This window comes from Rhinatrema bivittatum, chromosome 6, assembly GCF_901001135.1.
Source record: "Rhinatrema bivittatum chromosome 6, aRhiBiv1.1, whole genome shotgun sequence".
NCBI lineage: Eukaryota > Metazoa > Chordata > Amphibia > Gymnophiona > Rhinatrematidae > Rhinatrema > Rhinatrema bivittatum.
This window is the reverse complement of record NC_042620.1, coordinates 344,290,579-344,317,959: the sequence shown is the minus strand read 5'-3', so window position 1 is coordinate 344,317,959 and position 27,381 is coordinate 344,290,579. Positions and strand designations below refer to the sequence as shown.

General features: G+C 44.7%; 1 protein-coding gene across 4 annotated transcripts in view; it reads right to left on the bottom strand.

Moving 5' to 3' along the window:
* The window catches only part of MCF2 (MCF.2 cell line derived transforming sequence), a 169,690-nt gene extending 142,858 nt beyond the window's left edge, over nucleotides 1-26,832 (bottom strand). For 2 of the 4 annotated variants that reach the window (XM_029607775.1, XM_029607773.1), the window contains exons 1-3: nucleotides 26,770-26,831; nucleotides 24,769-24,883; nucleotides 23,893-23,983 (exon numbers count right to left, since the gene is read on the bottom strand). In XM_029607775.1, coding sequence (XP_029463635.1) covers nucleotides 23,893-23,983; nucleotides 24,769-24,883; nucleotides 26,770-26,794 — 231 coding nt within the window. In that variant the 5' untranslated portion in view covers nucleotides 26,795-26,831. Of the gene's footprint in view, nucleotides 1-13,593; nucleotides 13,796-23,892; nucleotides 23,984-24,768; nucleotides 24,884-26,769 lie in introns of those variants that run through there. The other 2 variants (XM_029607776.1, XM_029607774.1) reach the window with 2 other exon arrangements.
* Between the last annotated feature and the right edge of the window lie 549 nt (nucleotides 26,833-27,381).

Sequence of the window (27,381 nt, the reverse complement as noted above, 5' to 3'; positions counted from 1 at the left end):
AGGAATCTCTTAGTAGAGATATCCACTCAGGGGTGACCCAGAGGTTTTCTGTATCCCCAATATTATTTAACATTTTCCTGGCACCTTTGGGGAGGTTGTTGCAGCAATTCAGGTTTCAGATATAGATTTATGCTGATGACATACAAATATTGGTGCCACTGGGAAACAATCACGATGATGTAGTCTCAAACTTGAATCTTTGTTTGCAAGCTGTGTTGTGTTGGTTATGTGAAAATAAGATGGTATTAAACTGTTCTAAAATAGAGTTATTGAAGTTGGGTCCTGTTAAATTATCAAAAGGAGCAATATTGGAGGGAATATACTTGTCCCCAAAAAACAGAGGTACAATTGGGAGTTATTTTAGATGACAATTTGTCTATGGAAAAACAGCAAACATGGCTTGTCATACTTATAGGAAACTGAAATTGGTTAGACAATTCTGTCCGTATGTAGATATTCAAGTTTTGAAAGCTGCAAATTTTGCATTAATACTATCAAGCATAGACTATTGTAATGCACTTTAACACAGTATACTTGATAAACATCCATAAACTCCAACTGATTCAGAATACATGCTTAATAATAGGGCAATCTAAAAGATCGATTGCAGGCCCATTGTTATTGTAATTTCACTGGCTACCAATAACGTCATGATGCAAATTCAAAAGCTTACTCCTAGCTTACCAAGTTCTCTGAGGTATTGGATCTCCGAGACTGAAAAGATGATTAAAATGGGATGACGCATCTACGAATTTGAGATCTAAGTGGAAATCTTTGTTGCAAATTCCTTCAATAAAATATTACTGACAAATCAGGTTACAAAAAAGATCTTTTGAGGGTGGGTTTCCACTTATGTGGAACGTGTTCCCTTTAGACTTGTGGGAAGAATTTGATTTGAAACAATTCAGGGAAAACTTTAAAACGTGGTTGGTGACCCAATTTGCCGGTAATTTGAAATAATAAATGGGCCAAAAAAGGTGGGTACATAATCAGATGAAAGTGTGTGGATAGCAGATGAGGGCAGAGATAGTTTATGTTTTTATTGTTCTATTTTGTAGATTTTATTGTAAGATATATTTGTGATATGTATTGTACATTGCTTCAAGTGATTTTTAATCAGGGACATGATTAAAAATAAATAAATAAATAAGTGAGCATGTTGGAGAAGAAGATAATTATGCAGACTGACCTTTACAGCTCATAGCTCCTGACAAAGACACAATTTTTTTTCAGACGCCATCTATGAACCCAACTAGGGCATATCTTTCTCCTTCACATATCAGGATTGACACACATGGTAGCTATTTTAGTAAGAATTCTCCTATTCCTCACTGTTTCCAGCTGTATACTATTTCTGTTATGGCACTTGTCCAACCCAATGGTAACAGACAGGACAGTCTAACAATTCATTAGTATCATGTCCAGTTGTCCACTTCAGGGCTTCAGCAGCATCTTCTCCTAATAGTTGGACAGAAAGAAGGAAAGATGACAATTGTGGCAAAGCTTAGAAATTGAAACCTAGCCTCAGTCCTTTTATATTTCGCTATGAGTGATGAATATGTGATGAGAACAGACTTTGCCAATTTAGAGGTCAAAGACCCAGATATCACACAAATTAGGAACTGATTAAAAGTTCCTTATCTTCTATATCCATTTCCATTAAACCCCACACCTCATTAGAGATGAGCATTTATTTAAACAAATGGGTAAAACATTACAAATGAATCCATATTAATTTCATTCATGGTCCCCCAAAACAAAAGAAGAAATCTAAAAAATGAAAATATTCATCTCATTTCTTTATGTTTCCCATTCAATTATATAGCCCTTTGAAGTCTATGGCGGTGTACTGCTGAACAAAAAAACAGCTGGTAATTATAGCAACCAATTCTTGCCTGTGTGATCTCATAGCCTTGTCATTGTCTTGTCAGATCCAAGCCAGGGTAAGCTGGCAAGGAAACCTCACGGAAGACAAATTACAGTTAAGCATCATTCTAAATTAGCCTATAGTTGCTATTTGGATCAAGTGATGGTTCAGACTTCCACTGAAAGTATTGAGCATGTGCAGAAACACTATTTCTTTAGCACTTAATAAAAAACTTGTGCTGAGGAGCTCACACAGATTTTTAAAAATAGCTTAGAAACTTTCACATTTGGTACTGGTAAAAGGCTACTTCTGCTCTACTCACACCACTGGGCCAGTGAATAGCACAGCTGCTATTTTTATTTTTCTCTTCACTGGGGGAAGGTAAGAGTGGGAGACAGTGTAGAAATTGCAGTTGCAGCAATGCTAGTGATTTTGTTGTCTGTCTGTCTGCACGCTACCGTGTCCTCAGCCTACGTAAGGCTGAGGCTTTGGCCTGGGCCTAGGCCAAAGCTGGCGGATCCACACCGGACCGGGTAAGTGGAGTCTGGGGTGAATCGTGGCCCCCGGCATTTTTGCGGGCGGGAGGCTCCAGGGTGGCCTCGTTTTCATTTTTAGTCGTTTTGGGGTTTGTTTTTTTAATTGATTCATTTTCCTCACGAATAAAAACAAATCAAACAATCCAAAAACACAAAATTTGTGGGGAAAGCTCATGAAAATGAAAACTTTTTCTCTGCACATCCCTAATACTTAGCTCTCTCTGATGGTACACTGATGGCTGAGGCAGGGGCTGGCAGCAGCTCTAGTAGGGGTAGCTCAGGCTGCAGGTGGGCTTAGATGCCCACCCAGTTGATCCATAGCTCCCATATTCTAGCAGCCATAAGAAAACTGGAAGGTTGGCAGCTAGACTGGAAAGGCAGGAGCCTTCAGAGAGGTTTCTTTGTGAAAGACAGTGATGCAAATATGGTAAATGCAATAAAACTTGGGGACTTTCAAGTTATCTGTTGCTGCACCTGGAAGTTCGAGGCAGGCAACAGATAACTAAATCCAAAGTCCAACCAGCAATTGAGGCAGGCAGCAGACAAACCAAATCCAATTCCAAATCCAGACAGGGGTTGAGGCAGGCACGAAGAACTCTTAAGACAGCAAAACCAAGCACTACATGAGACTGTTGCTGAGGCAAGGAAGTGCAGCAGAGATGGCCTTTTTATCTCTAATGTTCCCGCTCTACCACGGGAACTTCCCGCAGCGACACTCAGCATGACGGGGAGGAGAAGCACAATGGATCGTGCTTCCTGTCACACTCCTTTCTGAGGAAGCCGCTGCCAACGGCAGCCATTGCCGTGCTGTGGAATCGCTGGGGACAGCAAGGTCCTGATTTTTTTTTTTTTTTTTTTAACAGTACCTTCCCCGCAAGGTCCTCCCTTCTGCCTCCTCAGCCTAGGTTTGAGAGGAAGACATTAATGGGATTCAGGGATAAAAGTTGAGGAGCTTGAATGTTACTGATGGGCTCCCAAGAGTTCTCCTCTGGGCCATAACCTTTCCAGGAGACTGAATATTGTAGTCCCTTTTCTTCCTTTCCTAACATCCAAGATCTCTTCTACTTCATATTTATTTATTTAAAAGCTTTTATACACCGGTATTCGTGTGAATATCATATCAGTTTACAAGGAACTAAAACAGAAGTACATAGCAACAGGGTACAGAAAACTTGGGGGGGGGGGGGGGGAGGAGCAACTCAGACTGAGAGGAACATTGCAAATATAACTTAAGAATAACTTTATAATAATAGCGAGCGCCTTAAAAGAAAAGGTTAGGAGGAGGGGATAAAAACGTAAGTAGCGCATCTTATCGATATGGCTAGCTAGTATAGTGGGAGAGGTTCAAGGGGCAAGAGGCGAAGCTAGGGGGCGGGGGAGGGGAGGTAAGCTATTGAGATAATGCCCGTGTGAAAGGTAGAAGGTACGCTTATTCTGGGAAGGCCTGTTTGAAAAGCCATGTCTTTAGTTTCTTTTTGAATTTTTGCCTGCAAGGCTCAAGGCAGAGGTCTGGCGACATTGTGTTCCAGAGGGTGGGACCAGCAATTGAGAGGGCTCGCTCTTTCGTGGAGAACAGGCGGTAGGTCTTCAAGGAGGGAGTAAATAAAGTACCTTTATATGCTATTCTGGTAGGGTGGTTAGAGATGTGAAGGTGGAGGGAATTACCAAGCCAGTGTATATTGCAGTTGTGCATAGTTTTATGTATAATTGTTAATTTTTTGTAGCGGATACGGGAGGATATCGGGAGCCAGTGGAGATCTTTGAGGATAGGGGTGAAATGATATGATTTGCAGGTGTTAGTATTCTGGCTTCTGCGTTTTGCAGCATTTGCAGTGGTTTGATGGTGGTGTCTGGGAGGCCTAGTAGTAATGAATTACAGTAGTCGATTCTTGAGAAGATAGTGGTCTGGAGGACTGTGCGGAAGTCGCTGAGATGGAGGAGAGGTTTCCGGTTTTTGAGGACATGAAGTTTGAAGTAGGAATCTTTTAAGGTTGTGTTGATGAATTTTTTTACGTTCAGTTGGTGATCAAGGGTGATGCCGAGGCTTCATACATTTTGCTGAAATGAAGTCAGGGGAGGGAGGGTATTGTCGTCGGGGAGGGGGACAGTGTTATTGTGTGCAGAAATGATAAGTTCAGTTTTTGTGGTGTTCAATGCAAGGTGGAGGTTGGTCAGGAGGCGATTTATCACGCTGAGGCAGTTTTTCCAGGTCTTGAAGGACTTGGAGAGTGATTCTTGGATGGGAATGAGGATTTGGACGTTGTCCGCATAGATATAGTGCGGGAGGCCAAGATCTGAGAGGAGTTGACAGAGGGGGAGGAGGTATATGTTAAAGAGGGTGGATGAGAGGGAGGATCCTTGGGGACGCCCTGGGTGTGTTGCATAGGGGTAGATTCTGAGTTTCCAATTCTGACTGTGTAGTATCTATTCCCTAGATAGGATGTGAATCACTGCAGGGCTGTGCCTGTGATACCGATTTCTGAGATGCGGTTGATTAGGATGTTGTGATTAACGGTATATTGTGTATCAGCTTCAAAACTGTAGGTGAGGATTGTTTTGGCTTCCTAGTAGGCCAGGACAGAATTGCAGGTTTAAAGAGAGTTACATGGAAAACATCATAAATTCGAGTACAGGGTAATCGGAGTTTATATGTGACATTTCCTATTTGTCTTTGAACTGGAAATAGTCCCTCAAATCAAGGAGCAAACTTTAATGAAGGCAATCGTAATCTGAGGTTGCGAATAGAACTGTGGGGCCAGTCGTCATTTTCATCTGTCTGTTTTTTAGCGCGAGCTGCAGCCTGCTACAAAAGCCTACGGGTATTCTGCCGTAATTTAAGTAATTCCTGAGTAACAAGATCGATCGCTGGGCACGAGAATGTTGTGGCAACGGGTAATGGTACTCAAGGATGCCATCTGAAAACCAAATAAAAGGGTGATGTTCCTGTGCCCGATCAACATGGTTATTATGACATACCTCAGCCCATAAAAGTAATGAGAACCAATCACCCTGCTGCTGGTTCACATAACACCGTAAAAACGTTTTAAGTGACTGATTAGTTCGCTCTGCCAGTCCATTAGTTTGAGGATGGTATGCTGAAGGAAAATCAAGTTGAATTCCAAATCTTTTGCAAAGACCCTTCCAATAGCATGCAGTAAACTGGACTCCTCTATATGATGTGTTGAGGAAGTCCGTGAACTTGAAAAATATGTTATGCAAACAATCGTGCTAATTTCAGTGCTGATGGTAATCCAGAAAGTGCAATGAAATAAGCCATTTTTGAAAAGCAATCAACCACTATCCAGACTGTATTATTCCCTTCAGAGGAGGGCAGATCTGTGATGAAATCCATGGCTATATGGGTCCAGGGTCTCTTAGGTACTGGTAGCAGTTGAAGTAAGACCCAAGGTTGAATCTGGAAACTTTTGTGGGCAGCACACATGGGACAGGGAACTCCACTTATCATTTAGTGTAATTTTCCCCACTGTGGCCACCAATAGTGATGGGAAAGAAGTCCCTTAGTTTGTTGATGTCCTGCAAGGTGAGAATCATGAGCCCAATGGAGAACTTGTTCCCTCAAATGTTTACGTATGATTGTTTTTCCTACTGAAACTAAAGGTTAGAGCGACCAAGATTCGAGCTGGGTCTATAAATATGACAAAGTCAGTCAGGAGTTTCCTCATGATAGAAACTTCTAGACAAAGCGTCTGCCCGATGATTTTTCTCTGCTGGATGAAAGCATAAAATAAAGTCAAATCAGCTAAAGAATAGGGCCCATCAGGCTTGTTGAGGATTTAGCCATTGAGTGTGAAAAAGATATGCCAAATTCTTGTGGTCAGTGTAGTCTAACAGTATGCTTGGCTCCCTCCAGTAAATGCTGCCATTCTTCTAGAGCTACTTTGATGGCTAGAATTTCTCAGTAACCTATAGAATAGTTTTTTTCAGTGGGAGAAATTTTTTTTGAGAAGTAAGCACAGGTAACTAATTTCCAGATCTCACCTGGTTGTAAAAGAATTGCTCCAACTCCTTCATCGTTGAAGCATCCACCTCAAAGATGAATGGGCTGGTAAGGTCCGGATGTTGTAAACAGGGATTCTTGTTGGAAGGCTTGAATAGTTTCTGGTGTCCAATTATGTACATCAGCCCCTTTTCGAGTCAAGGCAGTAAGTGGAGCTGCCAATGACGAATATCCTGGAATGAACTGGCGGTAATAGTTCAAAAAGCCTAAAATACGTTGTATCGCCTTAAGACCCACTGGTTGAGGCCAATCCAGAATTGCCTTAAGTTTCCCTGGGTCTATCTGTAGTCCAGTTCAGGAAATTATGTATCCCAAGAAGGTTAATTCTTCCTGGTGAAAAGCTCCGTGGGAATGTGGTACTGCTGAACAAGGCTCTCTTCAATTAAGTTTCCGGCCGTCCCTTTGTCTAGAAAGGCTTACAGATCTATCGGGTTCTTGTCCATAGAAAGACTTACAGGAATTAAAATTTGTGATTGAATGACCTAGGGAATCCTCTCCCACCAATCCTAGGTCCGTGTGTTTCCCGGCTTCAGGGGACAAGATACTGTATAATGACCAGACCCCGCACAATATAAACATAGATTATGTTGCCGTCATCGCTGTCGCTCTTCTGGAGAGATCCTGACCGATCTATTTGCATGGGTTCCTCAGAGACAGGTCATGATTCTTGAGGTTTGGTGAGGAGAACTGGTCATTAAAAAGAAGGTGCTAAACATACTGGGCAGTGAGGAGAGGCTCTTTCCCGAGACCTTTCCCGAAAGCGAAGATCCAGACGGATTGCCAAATGGACTAATTCTTCTAGAGATTCTGGTGGATCCTATCCAGCCAACTCATTCTTAATGGATTCTGATAGTCCTTGCCGAAAAAAAGCTATAAGGCTATCCTCTCCTCACCGAAGTTCAGCAGCCAATGTCCAAAACCGGATGGCATATTCCCCAACAGAGGTCAGAAGCTGCAGGAGTCGAAGGTCCTGGCTCATCAAAAACTAAGTGAAAGTTTCTAAGAAATTGGTCCAAGTCATCTAGTACCGGATTGTCTTGCTCCCAGAGTGGGGATGCCCAGGCTATAGCTGGGCCCTCTAGTAAAGAAAGGATGAAGGTATCTATAGTCTTGTCAGATGGAAATAATGGTGCTTCAAGTGAAAAATGCATTTTACACTGATTAATAAATCTTCTAATTGGTGAAGGATCTCCAATGAAACGAGGAGGAGGAGGAGGCAGTCAAAGAACAGCACTAGTGGATGAGCTAGGCAGAGCCGGTGGTGGGGTAGCTATGGCAAGGGCGTCCATTCGGGCCGCAAGTCTCATGAACCTCCGTTACTTGGCCCAAGACTCCCTGCTGTTGCTGCACCCGAGAGGCCAGGCCAGGAATAGCTTGTAAGGCTGTTAGGTCTATTGGATCCATGGCCTTGGCAAACTGTTACAATTCTGTGGATCCAGAGAATCGTAAGTAACAGTCTTACCTCAACTGGAGAACGGACGATGACCGAAGAGGAGTGTCGGGGCTCTGCACACAATTCAGTCCACTATCCAGCAGGGGGGGGGGGGGGGTTTGAGGCAGGTGACAGATAACTAAATCCAAGTCCAGCCAGGGGTCAAGGCAGGCACAAAGAAACTCCAAGATAGTGAAACCAAGCACTACATGAGCCTGTTGCCGAGGCAAGGAAGTGCAGCAGAGACAACATTTATATCTCTAATGTTCCCGTTCTACCGCGGGAACTTCCAGCAGGGTTGATCAGCATGATGGGGAGGAGGAGCCACAATGGGGCGTGCTTCCCGTCGCACTCCTCTCTGAGAAAGCCGCCAACAGCGGCTATTGCCGCACCATGGGATCGCCGGGGACAGGCAAGGTCCCGATAGTTTGGGTTTTTTTTTTAACACCTGAAAAGGTTTTAATAATTGTGAAGGCTCACCGCCCGTGCTGCCCTGGGTGCCGCTCCACTGCCTCCAGCTCAGGCCCCTCGCGAGTCCTGGATATCCCTGGAGTCCCTCAGTCGCACAGGACTCCCTTGGTTCAGGTCTCCACAGGCCCTGGTTTTGCGGGGCTTCTGGGTTCTCTTTGAATGGAGTGGGGTTGAAGCAGTCCCCCAACCCCCAAAGATAACACAGAGAGAGAGATGTTCCTCAAAGCATTTTTATAAAGCAGAGTAGCTGAATCTGTTACATTGGCTCCGTCCCCTCAGGAGCTGAACAAATGACCCTGCCCCCGCTCTCCAGCAGTCTAACCCCTTGACACAGGTGCTGGAGCAAAGGCACTGTTTGAGCCCCCCCGGCTCTCCAGTTCACCAGCAAACCCCCTTAACACATGTGCTGGATATAAGGTACTGTTTGAGCCCCCCGGCTCTCCAGTCCACCCGCAAACACACCTGCCCTAACTTCCCTTAGGGTACAGGTTCTCTGTTTCCCTTTCCAGGCTAGGCTGTGCCCCTGAGACAGCTGGAGGATTCCTCTCCCCCGGAACCTACCTCCATTTCCTTCTCCTCTCTTGCTTCCTGGCACTGGCTTTTTCTGGCCACTGCCGCTACCTAGGCCCGCCCTCTTCCTCTAGCTCCCCAGGCTCACCTGTGTGACTCATTAGTCCAAGTCTGCCACCTGCTGTCCTCCAGGCTCTCCCTACAGGTCAGGTGGTGGTTCTAGGAACCTGGGATTTGTAGTTTCCGCCTTCACCTGCTCCACCTGCTGGCGGGCTCTAGTATTACTAGCTGCCTTATGGTATCTTATCCATTCCTGCCCCCGGCAGCGCTGCACTCCATCACACAATGCACGAACTTCTAACCTTTTCCATTGGAAAGAAAACAGATCTAGGGGTCACGAAATGAAACTCCAGGGGGAGGACTCAGAACTAACATCAGGAAATATTTCTTTATGGAGAAGGTGGGGAATGATTGGAACGCCCTTCCAGAAGAGGTAGTGAAGACAAAACAGTAAAAGAATTCAAAGGGGCATGGGATAAACATTGTGGATCTCTAAAGGTTAGAGGGCAGAAATAAAGAATAGCGTGCAGGGACGTAAACTGCTGGTTTGGCAGTTACTACCCTTAGCAGAAGGCCTGGAGATTACAATCCTTAAATAATAAGTCTTGATGCTTTTAATGCAACCGCAACATTGCTCCCCACTTAGATGGTAAAGGGGGGACAAGAGGAACTGGATTCAAACAACAACCAAGGACCCCAACTTCTATGGTCTGAGGTACTGATATGCAAACATAAGGAAAAAAAAGCACAGGACTGCTTCTATGGCCAAGTCCATAAGCAAAGCACAGCAAGCAGCACTGTCTGAATTTTCAAGAAAGCTCATCATCCAGTAAAAGTGTTGCTAGCAGAAACTTTTATGGGTTATCAAAAGGCTTGGGGATAACTGCACAGAGCGGCAGTCTTAAGAAAAACATGGGAGTAGCCTGCACAGAGTAGCAGTTACTATCTTAATAAGCCTCCTGGGCAGACTGGATGGGCCATTTGGTGCTTTTCTGCCACTATTACTATGCTGCTATGTTATATAGTAGGGAATGTTGCAGATGTCAGGGACTTAGTAATCAATGTAAATCTTCAATAATACCTTTGTTACCCTGAGCAGATTTTCTGCTGTCGCCAATAGACCTGCATGAACCTTGACAGCTGCAGAGGAATTAAGTTCCTGCTTTGAGCTGGAGAAAAAAACTGTTTGCATGATAAGCGCCTGCATGGGACTTGGAAGGTGAGAAATAGATTTACTCGATTATTACTTTGTGGGTGGTCTGTGGAAAGTATTGAGGCACAGTGACTCTCCCTACTGGGGCAATTTCCAAACTGTCCGCCTAGGTGCAAACTTCGCAGGTACAAACCTCACACCTAATTTTAAAAGGGAAAGTGTATGTGTACTTTTCCTTTGCAGATTGCCACAGGTACAAAATACCTATGGACTTCTGCATGGTTTTTTTTTCTGTGGATAAAATCTATATGGAAAATAATGAGGTCCATATTCAGAGATATCCAGCTAACAGTCAGGCCGATACAGAACGGTGCGCTCAGCCTGAGCGCACCGTTAGCCCCCGTTTGGACGCGCGTTTTCGACGCGCTATTATTACCCCTTATACAGTAAGGGGTAATAGCGCGTGGAAAACGTGCGGCCACCACCCCCCCCCCCCCCCGAAACTAATAGCGCGCATCACATGCAAATGTATGTTGATGAGCCTATTAGTTAGTCACGCTCGATACAGAAAGTAGAATGTGCAGCCAAGCCGCACATAAGTTATCTTAGCGATATTAAGTCTGAGGCACCCCCCCCAAAAAAAATTTAAAAACCTCCAAAAAAAAAAATCTGCCCGCAGCCCGCGGGTCGGAAGATGGATGCTCAATTTTGCTGGCGTCCGTGTTCTGAACCCGTGGCTGTCAGCGGGTTCGACAACCGACGCCGGTAAAATTAAGGGTCGGCTGTCAAACCCACTGACAGCCACCGCTTCCGCCAATAAGGAGGCGCTAGGGACGCGCTAGTGTCCCTAGCGCCTCCTTATTAGTGTGGGCCCTAATTTAAATACAGAATTGCGCACCCAGCAGAGGGGCCTGGGCGCACGTCGGGAGAGCGGGCGCTCGCCTCGGAGCGCCGGCTCTCCCGTGCACTTTACTGAATTGGCCTATTAGCTGGGATGTTCCGCAGCTGATAATTTATACAGCTAAGTTTATCTGCTCACAGCTAGCCAGATACCTTAGCTGGATATCGCCACTTCGGATAAGTAGCTCCTCCCGGTTATGCCACAGAAACACTTTTTTTTTTAATCTGGCTAAAATCTACAGATAAGAGGCTGACTATACCAAAACTTGCCATTTAGACGGATAATTTTAAGTTGTTCGTATAAATGGCTTTGAATATCTACATCAATATGCATATGATTTGGAAAATACATTTAAGTGCATTTTTTTTCTGATCCCACCAGCCCCCTGGGATTGCCCCTGCTCAAGCTGGCTAGAAGTGCGCATGCTATGGAACCCTGCACCTACTTTAAACCAGATCGAGAGAGAGAGAGAGAGAGAGCAATTTTCAGACAATTCATCCAGGTAAATGGCTTTGAAAATTGCCCTCTATGTGGCAGAAGTAACTTTGTACTGCTGCAATAAGTTCCCCCCCCCACATCATGAATATTTAACTTGAACCAAACCAAAGCCACCCACTGCATGAATAAATTCACTAGGTACATGGCCAAATAATTTTGACGGATCAAGACCTTGTCCTGTTTCTAGCATCGCCTCTTGGAAAGGATGTCACCAGTGGCCACTGCTGTATCTATAACATGAGCCAGGACACAGGAGCAAAAGGTTTATGTCAGTTTGTGCCTTGGAGCTGCCCCAAACAGACAGAGAGAGAAAGAAGGGCTGTTGAAAATTGATAGCAACTGATTTTTTGAAGAAGTCCAGGTCCTGTAAACTCCTAACCATTTTTAGGGTCCCTGTATGAAGTTACATGAAATGTTACTTCTAGGGGAAGGGAGATTGGAACACAAAAGTGAAAGAACAAAGCAAAACAAAATATGCTGATTATAAGAGGTGTTCCAAATAGTAAAGGACTTGGAAAGAAATGATTACATTTTAACAACAAACAGGTCGATACAGTAAAGTGTGCTCCGTCGGAGCGCACTGTCAGCCTGCTCTGGACGCGTGTTTTCCCTTACCCCTTATTCAGTAAGGGGAGGAAAACACGCGGCCCACCCGCAGCACCTAATAGCGCCCTCAACATGCAAATGCATGTTGAGGGCGCTATTAGGTATGCGCGCGGGATCCAGTAAGTAAAATGTGCAGCCAAGCCGCACATTTTACTCTAAGAAATTAGCGCTGACCCAAAGGTCGGCGCTAATTTCTTCCGGCGCCAGGAAAGTGCACAGAAAAGCAGTAAAAACTGCTTTTCTGTGCACCCTCCGACTTAATATCATAGCGATATTAAGTCGGAGGTCCCCAAAAGTAAAAAAAAGTAAAAAAAAATAAAATAAAATTTGAATTCGGCCCGCGGCTGTCGGGCCGAAAACCGGACACTCAATTTTGCCGGTGTCCGGTTTCCGAGCCCGTGGCTGTCAGCGGGCTCGAGAACCGACGCCGGCAAAATTGAGCGTCGGCTGTCAAACCCGCTGACAGCCACCGCTCCTGACAAAAAGGAGGCGCTAGGGACGCACTAGTGTCCCTAGCGCCTCCTTTCCCTCGTTTGCACCGCGTCACCTCATTTGAATACTGGATCGCTCGCACCGGCGAAGGGCCGGTGCGTGCGCCGGGAGAGCGGGCGTTCGTCCGCTCTCCCGCGGTTTTACAGTATCGATCCGATAGCCAGGTTAGTCACAGGTAAAAGAGCTTCCAACACACTTTCATTCTGCTGGGTGTTACTATTTCGACACTGTAATTCAGAACAGCCTGCCTCTTTAGATTTATGAGAATCTCTTTACACAAGAGCTGGCCTCAGATAGCAGATAAAATATAGCTCCTTTTGAAAACTAACTTCTTTGTCGTGCAGATTATGACCCTTAACAGCATGGCATGACGTTCCAATAGTGCAAGAGAGGAGACAGAGCAGGACAAGTCAAGAGCATGTCCCAGGTCCTGTTAACATCTTGTGTGATTCTGATTTCCTAGGAACACAGACAAGGCAGAGTATTACTGTCACCAGACTTAAACACAACTAGGAACGTCTGGAAGAAAAAGCAATTAGAAAAGTACTAAGGCTGACAGACTGAAAATGCAGCACATCACAGAAAGCTGTTACGAGTTAACCTAAATAGCAGGCAACTAAAATATCATCATCCATACAGTGATGCAGTGCACACACATTCAAGACCAAGTGTATGCCATCTTCCTCAATTACATTACAATATCTTTTGAATAAAAATTCTTATGTTGATCCAATTAAAGGTTTCACAGCCCTCTGAAAATCCATGAAAATATCACTAGGGCAAACTGCTAAGAAATAACCTTGAATCCCATAATAACCACTATTGGATACTGTTTCGCCTCATTCTGCCTCTCACCAGATCAGCAGTGCATTCTGTGACAATTACTACATTGCTCATCTTTTGGCTGCAATAGATGCAAGCACATTACAAGGGATCGGTTGTTTCGCTGTAGCGCTATTCAGCAGTCTGTGGGGTACAGCAGGAGCTTGCAGCAGGCTGCAGCATCCCGGGCTGCGCTCTAGCAGGCTGCAGGCAGAGAGAGCTCTTACCGCATTCCTCGGCAACCTCAGCCTGCCTCTTTTGGGATTTGCTTCTGCCATCTCGTTTTACACGCAATAACGCGCTTTCTCTCCTCCTCCTCCTCCTCCTCTTCCAGTCGGCAATGCAGCACGGACGAAACAGGATCCCCCCTCTCCTCCGTTACGTGTTCAAAAGCTGCAACAGAAAGCCCGGCTCCGGCCGTGCGGCGGCTGCCGCCGCTTCCATTACTACGGCGGACGAGCCTTGCGCGTCTTATTCCCTGGGGGTTGCTTTTAAATTGCGGCGGACACGTTCCCGCTGTGACTAAACCCTGGAGGTAGGCGGATCCGCTGCGAGCCAGCTCGGGCACGCACACGAGTGCCGGAGCGTAAATGCGGTCCCTCTCCTCTGCCGGATATAAGTTCTCGCGTAGTGAACCCACTGACTGCAATATTTAAGGTGGCAGTAGGCTAACATTTCTAAGCGCGCGGAAACCGAAGCGATCCAGGATAGTCCTTTTCCACTCAAATTTAGGCTATGATCGGAAAAAAAAGCTGGAGGCAATCATCTTTTCATTTCACGTTCGAAGAACCTTTCTTTTTTTTTTTTTTCAAACAGCCCAAGATTTGATGCGTTACTTTGCCTATTATGTAAGAACACCTCTAAATACCTGGAAAGGAGGAGGAAGTGGAGCAGAATGCTTGCAAACCTAAAAGCTTTCACCAATACAGACATTTCTGCAGTGCTGAAGTCTCCAATTACAGATTCCACAAAGTTATTATATTTTAAAGTCACAAGTCTGCCTTTAAAAACTATTTTAGCAACATAGGCCAGGTCCTCTGGTGATCTGGGAAGTTTTTAGTGTTCCTTCTCAATATACTTCCTGCTTTTCTGTTTTGTTTTTTTTCCTCTAAAATCTCAAACCTCTTCACCACATCAAGCAGGGGCCAAGATGTTCTGTTCTAGCACTCAGACATATGTTGTTCACTTGGGTTTTTGCCTTTGGCAGATTAGCTTCGATTGCAGGTGAAATTGTAAATTGCAATCCTTATATTCATAATCTGTGTTGTTAAAAAGCTATTCAAGAAAATGAAATGGAATGCAAAGAGGAATTCTTTGCTGTTTGATGTGCCTGGTCTTGGGCTTCTGAGAAATCATATTAGAAATGTAACAAAGAAAGAAAGAATTGCTAACCTGCTGCTGGGCAAGGTACAGTAAGCACAAGGAGGTCCATATTCACAGGCATTTAACCGGATAACTCACAGGTTATCCAGCTAAATGCCAACATCTGAATATTTTGGGCACATAGCCAGCTAAGGTTTGGCAGGATATCTCATCCTCCAGCTAAAATTTAGCAGGATAACGTAGGGGCATTCCAGGGAAATTTCTGGGAGGAATTAGGTTAGCTGGATACATTATTTGCTAACCAGACTAAATGGGATAACATATCTGGCTAACTATCCGGTTTAAGATAGCCGTCTAGATTCAATAGTGCAGCTGAGTGACCCCGGCCAGAGACTGAATATGGACCTCAGGGATATCAATCACGAGCACTAAGGTGTCCTCCTGATATATCCACACCTCACATGCAATATGCATGAGGAGATAAGGTTAGAACCGCACACAATAGTTTTTCGTAGATCATAATCATTTACCGGAATTCCCCCGTCAAGGTAGTAACAAGGAACAGCCCCGGAGAGTTCTTCCTCCTGCTCTGGCAGTGTGGCTTTTCATTGTGAATAGATATGCAGCACTGGTGTCCTGTGGCTATAGTGCTCCTAACTATCCCCGGTCTTTGCTTTTTGTAAGGCAGTGCATGCCTTTAAGCTGCTGACCTTTGACCCTGCAGACCCTTGGCACGTGGTGAGAACTCTAGGGGATGAGAATTATTTTGTTCCAAAAGTGAAGCTTAAAAGCCAGCTTCTGTTTTTGCTGTGCTCCGGGGGGGGCAGAATGGGATCCTAGCATTCCCCAAAATTTTCCATGCGCATAATGGCAAGTGTAATTATGCATGGGATCATTTTCAAGGTGGACTTCAGCGCATAACCCCTTTGAAAATTGCAGTGACTTACATGCATATTTGCCACCTAATTTAGAAGGACTGTTATAACATTTCCCCCCAAAAGGGGCTGAATTAGCACAAGATGTGCCAGTGAATATTGCTTGGAGAGAAGTCGCGACAAGTTTCAGACTTGACCTGGCTTCTTCCCTTTTTTTGTGTCTATTGTGATTAAGAAACAGTGGAATTCCTCGAGGCAGCAGGCGAGGGGAATCCAGGATTTAGGGCAAAATGAATGTATAGGAACTGCATTGCTTCTACAGAAACAATGTCCAAGTTTCTTTCTGAAATAGCAAACCAAAGCTAAATTGTATGACCATTAGAAACAGTGAGGCCAATATTTAAAAAAACCGTAAAAGAGATAACTTCTCTGGCTAAACCTAGCCAGATAAGATAACCGGAATATTCTGCAGGATAAACATTCCACTGAATATCCCCAAATGAAATTATCCAGATAAACCTACCCGGATAACTTTGAAACCTTACTGGCTAGGTTTGAGTATCGCCAGTTAGGTTGAAAAGTTATCTGGATAAATCTGAAAGAATATCAGCTTAAAAAACTCAAATGTATTTATTTTATTTAATAGTTTTTATATACTGATGTACGTTGGGAACATCTCATCAGTTCACAATAAACAAAATGCAGCAAAGAGGCTTTACAATAAAACACGGAACTAGTGTAAAAAACAAGGCGGACGGGAAGGTGGGAAGGAAAGGGAATTGACAATTAGGAGCGTAAAATAAGCAACAATAAGATAACGGCATAAAATTAAGATTAAGAAGCAACTATTAACACATTATATTACATGATATGTTACAATAAGAAAGTTGGCATATAGTACATATAGTTGGATTCATGGGGACCGTTATAAGGGATATAAGGAGGCGGAGGGGAGAGAGTAATCTTCTGAGAGGGCCTGGTTGCTCAATCCACACACCTCAGGGAAAAGCTTTTAATCTGAGGGCTGCAATAACATGGCCCCCTGCCCCCTCCGACCTCACCTGCACCTCCCCAAACCTCAAATCACCACCACGGTTTCAGAAGCTGCATCCTGGTTCCCACTGGGCGCCCAGCATGGCTGTCAGAGCAGCGCCAGACACAAGCTCTGAGCTCCAGCGTGATGGGAGGTGAGGGTGGAGCAGGAGGCTTAGGGTATATACAGTAAGGGAGGGGAATAAGGAGGAGGGGGGCACGATGAGGCCTTTCCATTAACTGATTTTGTTTTACTTTTGGGAGGAAGGGAGGAGTGCGGGAGAAGGTTTATCTGGCCTAAGGGCACACAACTTTAATTATTTATTTTGAGGAGTGCTCCCGGATTGGCTGGCAGGACAGATAAGCTTTTCAGTGAGAGGAGATGGGGTGGATTGGGCCATGAGGCCCAGTAGGGAGGAGTTTTTTTTGTTTTGTTTTTTTTTACTGTAAACACTGCTTAATCAGCAATATTCTTTCAATGTTGCTAGTAAAGTTAAAATTAGCCAACTTTAAAATTGGATCTGTGACCCAGAATGTTCCTGAAATGCCCCATTCGGCTGAATGTTAGACAGATCATAACTTACCCAGCTAAGATTTAGTCGGATAAATGGCAGAGTTATTCAAAAGGACATCCAAATTGTACATTGGTCAAGAGATTTTTAAGAAAATGTGAGTAATGTTTAATGTATATTGTCCAATTAAATGAATGCTATCACCACACCTGCATATTTTTGAAAATAAAAGGGTAAATCTCAGACAGCATAAGTCAGCAAAATCTCACTTGGTGCTTACTTTGCTCTTTCTACAGCCATCACTGGTAAAAAAAACAAAAAAAACAAACATTAGAAGTAAATGAAACAAGGGAACAGCTAGTATCCAATTCAAATTCTACACAATAACTAACTGCAAAAACTGTCTTCAATTGTCTTGTACAGAATCCCTGTGAAAAAGTAAACCTTTATTAAATACAATATAAATATCCAAATTTTTGAATTTATTGATTTTTCAATTTTTGATTTTTTAATTTTTAAACAAGAGACAAAGACCTCAGATCTGGCAAAAAGAGGCTAAGTGACCTCTAATTTCCTGGCCAGTAAAATCAATCACTGGTCTATAAAGTCTCTTTTTTTCTTTTTCTTTAAAAACTGATTATTTTTATGTTTTCTTCTATATCTAGCCTCAGCAAAATAATTGAACTGCTGTCACAAATTAAATGCCAAACTTCATTGAGTTTTTACTATGATTGTTTTTTCTTATCCAACTTCAACAGGGTGATAAGTCGCTGTCGCGGATTAAATATCGCTCTCAATTGATTTTTAATATAACAGACGTAATGTCTAAATAATGAAAGTTGTCATTGTCCTTTTTGCTACAGAAAACATAAAAATAATCAGTTTTTAAAGAAAAAGAAAAAAAGAGACTTTATAGACCAGTGATTGATTTTACTGGCCGGGAAATTAGAGGTCACTTAGCCTCTTTTTACCAGATCTGAGGTCTTTGTCTCTTGTTTAAAAATTAAAAAATTGAAAATTGAAAAATCAATAAATTCAAAAATTTGGATATTTATATTGTATTTAATAAAGGTTTACTTTTTCACAGGGATTCTGTACAAGACAATTGAAGACAGTTTTTGCAGTTAGTTATTGTGAAAAAAAAAACATTTCCTAGCGTGTAGCAGATGGACTCAGGACCAATGGGTATAGTGTGCTCCTGATAGCAGTTGGAGACTGAGTCAGATTTCAATCTGACGTCAGCACTACATATACCCTGTGCAGGAAGCTCTGCTCTTCAGTATTTCTCCGTCTCCTTAGCAGTTTGGGACTATACACACACATGCACAGCGTTAGAAAATCCAAACCAAAGAAGAAAATTCCAAAACAAAGAAGAAATAATCTTACCTCTACAGAGGAGCCCCGCTCTCCTGCGGTGATACCCAAGGGTCCCTCCCCCAGTCGAGAATTCCTGAGGTGATTTCCGAGATCCCTCAGAGGTAAGCCTCGGTCCGGTAGCTGGCTCCCGGCGTGGACCTAGCCCCCAGGAACGGGAGTGGCTGCGAGGCAGCGGGTGCAAGACCGAGTGCGGTGGTGAAGGTACTTTTCCCTCTCCCCCCGCAGCCGGAGACCGCCCAGTCCGAGACCAGGAAAACGCCGACACAAGGTAAGGTAGAAAACGTTCTTAAAGTCTCCGAGGCTCGGATAGCCGCACAGATCACCAGCCGGCGTCTGTCCTATCGGGTTGATCAGCCCTGTATGGGCTAGATCCCGATCCGGTACGAGGGTCCCACCACGTGGAGACCCTCTGGGGGGGGGTCACCATCTTGCCCGCTTAGTCGTCAGCACCATATCCCCCCCCCTCGATCGCCGTACTGTCTGCTTAACTGAGCCGTGCACACAGCGGCAAGCCGGGCGCATAACCTACTTGTGCGCACAGCGGCGCGCGCATCTGTGCCGGGTGCACAGTGGCATGCACTAGGGTGCCGGGCGCATAGCGGCACGCCTAATGGCGCCGGGTGCACAAGTTAAGCCTGTGCGCACAGCAGCGCATGCATCCCCGTAAGCGCACATAGCAGCCTGCACGCATATCTTTGCAGTTTGCACGCACAAATGCCCCAGGAACTCATTTCTAAGTCGCCCGGTGTGCGCATATAAATGCACAGTCCAGTCTTGAACGACCCTATGCATCCAAGCCATGGCACCACCGACCAAGAAGGCCAAAGCAAAAGTCCTCTGCCCAGCCTGCCACCTAAGAGCTGCACAACACGAGGAGGATTCTGCCCTGTGCCTACAGTGCAAGGCGGCCCTGGGGGAACGAGGACAAGGCTCTCCCCCCCCCCCCCAACCCCCCAGCCAGTAGAGGAATCTGGCTCCATCAACGATAGTACCCCAGACCTCTCTATCCCCAGCTCAGCCCCTTCTCAGTTGGGCCCCTCGGGGAATGCCGCTGGCTTCAATATGGACCCAGGAACCTTTTCCTGGGTAGAATTCTTCAAAGGGCTGCAAATCTTTGTCCAGGCACAATCAGTGCCACCGGTGACACAGCCACAGCCTCCACCAGAAGACTAAAACCTTCCAAGCCCCTCTCGGCCTCCCTGAGATGTGCCCCCTCCGGACAAAAGCCTCCTCTTAGGGGACATGGACACCCTGGAAGAACCAGACTTCCTGGAGAAAGAAATCCCTCCAGGGACAGAACCGTACCGTACCATGATGTGTTTCTTCTCTAGAGATGTTACCAGACCTCATGTCTCTGAGCCTGAAGGAACTGGCCATCCCAGGCACAAGCGCCACAGCGGAACCAAAGGCAAACCCTCTTCTGGTCGGGCTCCGTCAGGCCTCACGCCATTTCCCGTGGCTACAAGCCGTACAACAACTGATTGACCTGGAATGGAATGCTCTGGAGGCCAGTTTCAAAGGAGGACGGGCCCTAGAAGCCCTATACGCACTGGATCCCTCAGCCAAAGAAATCCTGGTGTTTCCCAAAGTGGACGCCATGGTTTGCGCTGTCACAAAGTGCACTACCATTCCAGTCGAAGGAGGAGCAGCACTCAAGGATGCCCAAGGCAGACGTCAGGAATCCATCCTTAGTCATCTGATGCAGCAGCTATGTCACTACAGATCGCTGCCTGCTGTGCCGTGGTGACACGTGCCTGCTTATCTCTTGCCAGGAATGCTACCCCGCCCGTCGAAACATTAGAACCAGCAATATCCTTCCTCACGGATGTGATGTCCGACCTGGTTCGCACCTCAGCCAGGGGCGTCTCATCCATTGTGGCAGCCAGAAGGCAACTCTGGCTCTGAAGCTGGTCAGCCGACGCGACCTCCAAGATGAAACTCACGAGAATGCCCTTTAAAGGAGCCCTCCTGTTCGGAAGCAAACTGGAGAAATTAGCCGACAAATGGGGCAAATCCTCGGCTACCGGAGGACAAGAACAAAATAAGTCATCGGTCCTATCCCCGAACTTCCAAGGGCAGAGGAGCACAGCACTTTAGAACATACAAGAATACATATCAAGCACCTCGCCCTGCAGGCAGGGGCCAGTCTTTTCGGAACAAACACAACAAGAGGGGAGCCGGCTCAGGTCCAGGCCCCAGCCGCACCCCCACAATGAGAATCAACAGACCCATCCACAGAAAGAAACCATAGGGGGCAGGCTTGCCCTGTTCTACCAAAAATGGGTCGAGATAAAGTCGGACAAGTGGGTCTTAACCATCATTCGAGAGGGATACTATCTGGACTTCCACAGCATCCCTCCAGACAAATTTGTGAAATCCCCTTGCCACTCCCTCTCCAAGAGGACGGCAGTGGAAACCACACTGACAAAATTACTCTCCCTGGAGGCTATAACACTGGTGCCCAAGCACCAACAAAATACTGGGCACTATTCCTTCTATTTTATCGTCCCCAAGAACGAGGGAACGTTCCGGCCCATCCTGGACCTCAAGTCTGTCAACTGCTACCTGAGGGTAACACACTTCTGCATGGAAACCCTACGTTTAGTCATAAGGGCAGTACAGCTGGGAGAATTTCTGACCTCCCTAGATCTTTCAGAAGCCTATCTGCACATCCCAGTTCATCATGACTACCAGTACTTTCTATGCTTTGCGATCATGGACCACCATCACCAGTTCTGAGCACTACCTTTCGGACTAGCCACTGCCCCTTGGACATTCACCAAAAATCATGGTGGTAGTGGCAGCGACACTGAGGAAAGAAGGAATCCTCGTACACCCGTACCTGGACGATTGGCTGATCAGAGCAAAATCTCCAGAAGAAAGTCATCAGGCGACCTCCAGAGTCAAGAACCTACTGCAAAACCTTGGGTGAGTCGTCAACACAAACAAGAGCTGTTCTGCAGCCCTCCCATTTTCTAGAATACCTGGTAGTCTGGTTCAACACCCAACAGGTCAAGGTCATCCTTCCCTTTACAAGGAGAAGGAAATTGATGGACCAGTTAAGAAAACTGTTGAACGGCATTTGCCCCACGGTATGGGACTACCTCCAAGTCCTCGGACTCATTTCATCAACCCTAGAAGTCGTACCATGGGCAAGGGCCCACATGCGACCACTACAATGTTCTCTACTGTCACGATGGAACCTGATGTCCCAGGACTACACTGTCTGTCTCCAGTTGCCGGCGGAGGTACAGATCCAGCTCCTATGGTGGCTACAAGAAGACTATCTGAGCAAGGGAGTAATACTATCCCCAATGACCTGGGTCTTGCTCACCACGGATGTGAGCTTACAAGGGTGGGGAGCCCACTGTCAGGAACTGACAGCCCAGGGGCAATGGGACAAGGAAGAGTCGGGATGGAACATCAATCGACTGGAAGCCTGGGCAGTCAGGCTAGCCTGCCTACGGTTCAGTCACAAACTCCGAGGAAAAGCTGTCAGAGTCATGTCGGACAATGCCACAACAGTGGCCTACATCAACCGCCAGGGAGGAACCAGAAGCCAACAGGTGTCCCTGGAAATAGACCCCCTAAAGACGTGGGTAGAAGCAAACCTGCAAGGGATCTCGGCCGCCCACATCGCGGGAAAAGACAACGTCACTGCGGATTACCTCAGCAGAGAAAGTCTAGACCCAGGGTAATGGAGGCTGTCAAACACAGCCTTCCAGTTGATAATAGACCACTGGTGAACCCCAGCTATGGATCTTCTGGCAACCCGGTCCAATGCCCAAGTTCCCAACTTCTTCAGTCACAGACGAGACCCTCAATCCCAGGGGATCAACACCCTCGTCCACACCTGGCCACAGGAAGACCTACTGTATGCTTTCCTCCATGGCCACTACTGGGTGGGATCATCCGCAAGATAGAACACCACAGGGGGCTAGTACTTCTAGTGGCCCCGGACTGGCCAAGAAGGCCGTGGTACATAGACATGCGAAGGCTTCTGGCAGGGAATCCACTGTATCTACCCACACACAGGGACCTGCTCCAGCAAGGACCAATCCTTCACGAAGACCCAACTCAATTCTCTCTTACAGTCTGGCCATTGAGAGGACTCGCCTGAAGAAGAGCGGATACTCGAGGGCAGTAATTGACACTTTGCTCCAAGCACGCAAGTTTTCCACATCTTTAACTTATATACAAGTATGGAGAATATTCTAAGGCTGGTGTGAAGACCGCGACATCCTTCCATGGACAGTCAAAATTCCCATGATCCTGGAATTCCTGCAGGATGGCCTGAAGAAAGGGTTGTCTCTCAACTCCATCAAGGTTCAACTGGCCGCGCTGGCCTGATTCAGAGCCAAAGTGGACGGCATCAGCCTATCTTCCCATCCAGACGTCTCCCGCTTCCTGAGAGGGGTCAAGCAAACCCGACCACCACTAAAGTGGCCGGTACCCCTATGGAATCTCAATCTAGTACTCGACTTCCTAGTAGGAGCTTCCTTCAGACCTACACGTGGTCTGTCCTTATGGCTCCTGACCTTGAAGACTGCATTCCTAGTGGCAATATGTTCAGCCTATCACATCTCCGAACTTCAAGCTCTATCCTGCCGGGAACCATTCCTCAGATTCACACCAGGATCCATACAGCAGAGCTTCGTGCAGGGGTATATGTAGTGCTGACGTCAGATTGAAATCTGACTCCGTCTCCAACTGCTATCAGGAGCACTCTATACCCATTGGTCCTGAGACCATCTGTCTACAGTAAGGAAAACGAAATTATCAGGTAAGTAATTTCTCCATTTACCACTCTCTTTTAATCTTCTTCTCCAAAATGTAAAAGCATACTCCATAATCCTATCACAGATAAGTGGATTTAAATACCTGTATTTTGGAGATGATAATTTTATTGTAATATCACAAAAGAATTGTGGTTCACTGATAGAAAAGTAAAACAAGAAAAAAAAAAAGAATATGTTGGTGGGATTATGCTTTTAAATTTTGGAGAAGAAGATTAAAAGAGAGTGGTAATTTTTTTTTTTTTTACCAGTGATGGCTGTAGAAAGAGCAAAATAAACACCAAGAGAGAAAAGTGAGATTTTGCTGGTTTTCCCTTTTATTTTCAAAAATATGCAGATGTGGTGATAGCATTCATTTGATAGTGGATATTTAATTGAACAATATATATTAAAAGTTAATAATTACTAAAGTTTTCTTAAAAATCTCTTGACTGATGTACATTTTGAATGTCCAGTGGGAATTGAACACTGAGAGAATTGCTTTCTGAGTATGCTGATTTATCAGAGATATTAAAAAATGAGCACTGAGCCAGATAACTGACAAGTTATCAGGCTAAATGGTTTTGAATATTGAGTTCAGTATGTTTAAAATAAAATAAATTACAGATTACCGCCAATCTCTGCAGAGTCATCTTCACAGACGTCCACGTATCCAGTCTTCTGTCCAGGAGTAGGATAAATTTGACATCACAGGTTTGCTGACTTGGAGAGAAAGAAGCCATTGCAAAGGTGAATAACTTTGGAGGATGTCCCAGTTCAGTCACAAAATACCAAAAGTGAACATTTATTTATTTACTAAGGCCTTTTTCCCATTCCGTGTATATGGAAAAAAAAGTTTAGTAAATCAGTCCCTTGGCTGGATAAACTCAGCTAAGGGACTGATTTAGCTGGATAGTGGCCAAATCTTCATTGAGCTGGATAACTTCTGAGATATGCAGCTAAATGCTTTTGAATATAGACCTCTGTGCTACTAATGACTGATCCCTTCAGAAGTTACTCCTGCCTGAGAACTGAGATACCACCATGATTATGGTATCATGCTCAGCCCTATTGCTTTAAAAGTTATTTTTCTTTATGCTCATCACGCAAGGCCCAATTTAAACTTTATGTAGTAGGGCACCAGATGGCTCCATGTCACATGGGACAGACACAACTGTAAGTGCAAATGCAGATACAGAATTTTCAAACAATGAGTTTCCAGTCTGTCACATTAGAATTGATTTTAAAGCAGAATTCTAACACTGCTGAGCTGAAAACCAGCTTATTATATTTTGTATCTAATAGAGCACAAAATCTACAGCAAAAACTGTTACATTTACAAGAAATTCTGAACTTATAAATGGGCACCACCGGGGTCTTACTCATACAAGGAAGAGTGATTCACATGCACTGATCAAATGATACTGAAGTTTTCATGTCTAACACTGGATCAGCCAGAAATACAGTATGTCTGCCAGTAGATCCTGAAATGGGTAATGACACCATACCTCGCAACCGAGGTTAAGTAAGTTAGCACTCGTGTTAAAGTCTTCTCAGGAACTTCATGGAAACTTGAGTTCTCTGGAAAGGTTATGATGCAGCAGTCGTCTTTCCCTCGACCACCTAGAACAGCGATTAGCCGTAAGTTCTACATAAGACACCATGTGCAAGATATTCAGCGTGTGTGTGTGTGTGTGTGTGTAAATACCTAGACACAAGGAGGTCAAGATTCAAAGCATGTTCAGTGCTATTTAAATGGATGTGTAACTTGTGCAGCTAAGCAGCATCCTGCTGAATATGAGCCTATGTTCAGTGGCCACCACATAGTCATATAAGTCACTTAAAAAGTTAGCCGCATAACTTGTGGGCGTGTAGTGGGTGGATCGGGGTAAAACAAGTTAGCTGTTTAAGTTATGTGGCTAACTACTTATATTTAGTCATAGTCACATAAGTTATGCAGCTAAGTTAGATGTGCCATAGAGCAGGTCTAAATTTAGATCCCATGCTACTAATGCCGGCAACAAGCAGGGGCTATGCCCTATTGATTAATAGCAGTTTATGGACTTCTCCATCCAGGAACTTATCCAAACCTTTTTTAAACCCAGCTGCACTAACTGCCTTACCACATCCTCTGGCAATGAATTCCAGGGCTTAATTGTGCACTGAATGAAAAAGAACTTTCTCCGATTTGTTTTAAATGTGCTACTTGCTAACTTCATGGTGTGCCCCAAAGTCCTTGTATTATCCAAAAGAGTAAATAACCAATTCACATTTACCCATTCAAGTTCTTTCATGATTTTGTAGACCTCTATCATATCCCCCATTCAGCCGTCTCTTCTCCAAGCTGAACAGTCCTAACCTCTTTAGCTTTTTATCGTAGGGGAACTTAAATAGCCAGCTTTGAATATTGACCTCACGGGGATCTAGAAACCATTTCATTAAGTTAAACTCTAGAGAGAGCAATGCATATTACAATAAAATGCATATTTTACAATTGACTAACTTAAAACATCTGTGACTAGCTTTTGAGAGTTTATCCTATCTTGATCAGGTCAGGTCTTGAAAGCTTGTCACAGAGGTATTAAGTTAATCCAATAAAAAGATATCACTTACAGCTTGTTTGTTGACCTTTAATGTCAGGTATCCAAGAAGTTTAATAGGGCAACTTCACTTCCTTGCTCAAAATTATTTGAGGAATCCTTAAAGAGCCAGTTTATGAATTGCCTACAGACTCCCTGGGCACCACCTATTTATACGTCCCACACCCTATGGTATTAGATTTTTGTTTTATTTTGTTTTAAATTTCAGGCACTAAATTGTGCAACCCTGAACCTGAACATACGCTCTAGTTTACCTTCAGTTATCTAAGACATTCTTTTTTAAAACGACCCATTAATTACAAAACTCAAACCACGACAAATACCAGACATTTGGGAGAAAAGGTGACTTGCCGAAGGTGCTTCCTGAACTCATGACTGAGGAGTTCTGAATCATCGTACAATGCCATGGACCTAGCCACTACGTAACGCATTATACAACTTTTGTTGAAAAATGCTATGGAAGTATGATTAGGGAAAAGTATAGGGAAAGATGCAGAGCCAACTGACATAAATTAATGTGAGAGATTTCACCCGTAACTCAATAATGACTGGTTAAAAGCACACGTTGACAATAATGGGCAAAGTCAATCTAATCCCAATTATAACTCTCACAACAATATTCTGGCATATAAATCTAAAAATCCAAGCAATTTGTCTGTATTTTATATCATGGTTAGGCTAATTCTAAGCCGGAGACTTTGTGATTATAATATCTTCACATTGCTCTTAAGAAGAAACCTAAGATGCTTTTTCAGACTGCTATTATGTTTTATTAACAACAATTCCAGTCACATTAATGGCTATCTGAAGTACAATATCCCCGATATCAGCTTGCCAAACAGTGCACAAGTTCACCCACAGTATTTAATTACTTCACAACAAGGACACGGGGAAGTTTATCATACTCACCAGAAAGAAAAGCAAACTCTTTCATCAAGGGATCATGGATGTCCTTTGCACAGACAGGAACTGTAGCCTCTGGCATCCACGTCACCATCAGTGAAAAAGGAAAAGGCATTAGCTCCTTATTACAGATGTGTCAGATAGCAAGCAGTGCAATTCACTGTATATCATCTCATCAATTCTTTAATCAAAGAGGGCTCCGTTACCAAATATGAGAAAAAAGCAACTGGCTAAGCTACTCAATTAGGGTCTACGTATTAGCATCCAGATAGGTGCTCCACTGAAAATACTAATTTATGAGGGTAATTTTGCCACTCAATGGCTTACTGATTATTGGAAAAAAAGAAATCTAGCAGCGGAGCAGCAACCCCTTCCCCACCCAATATCCTCACAAACTGAAAAATGGGTCGTGACCCCCTCTCGCCCCCAATATCTTAACAAATTATAGTGTAAGCTTTGTAGTCCCCTCTTCCACTCCCCAGTATCTCAACAATTAAAGGGGCAGAGATCACTGATTCTGACCCTCACCCCCAGAATACCCCAAAGTGCACAGCAAGAAGAGGTGAGGCTCGTACCACCTCCCACTTCACTGAATACTAACTGTCTGTACAGCTGAAA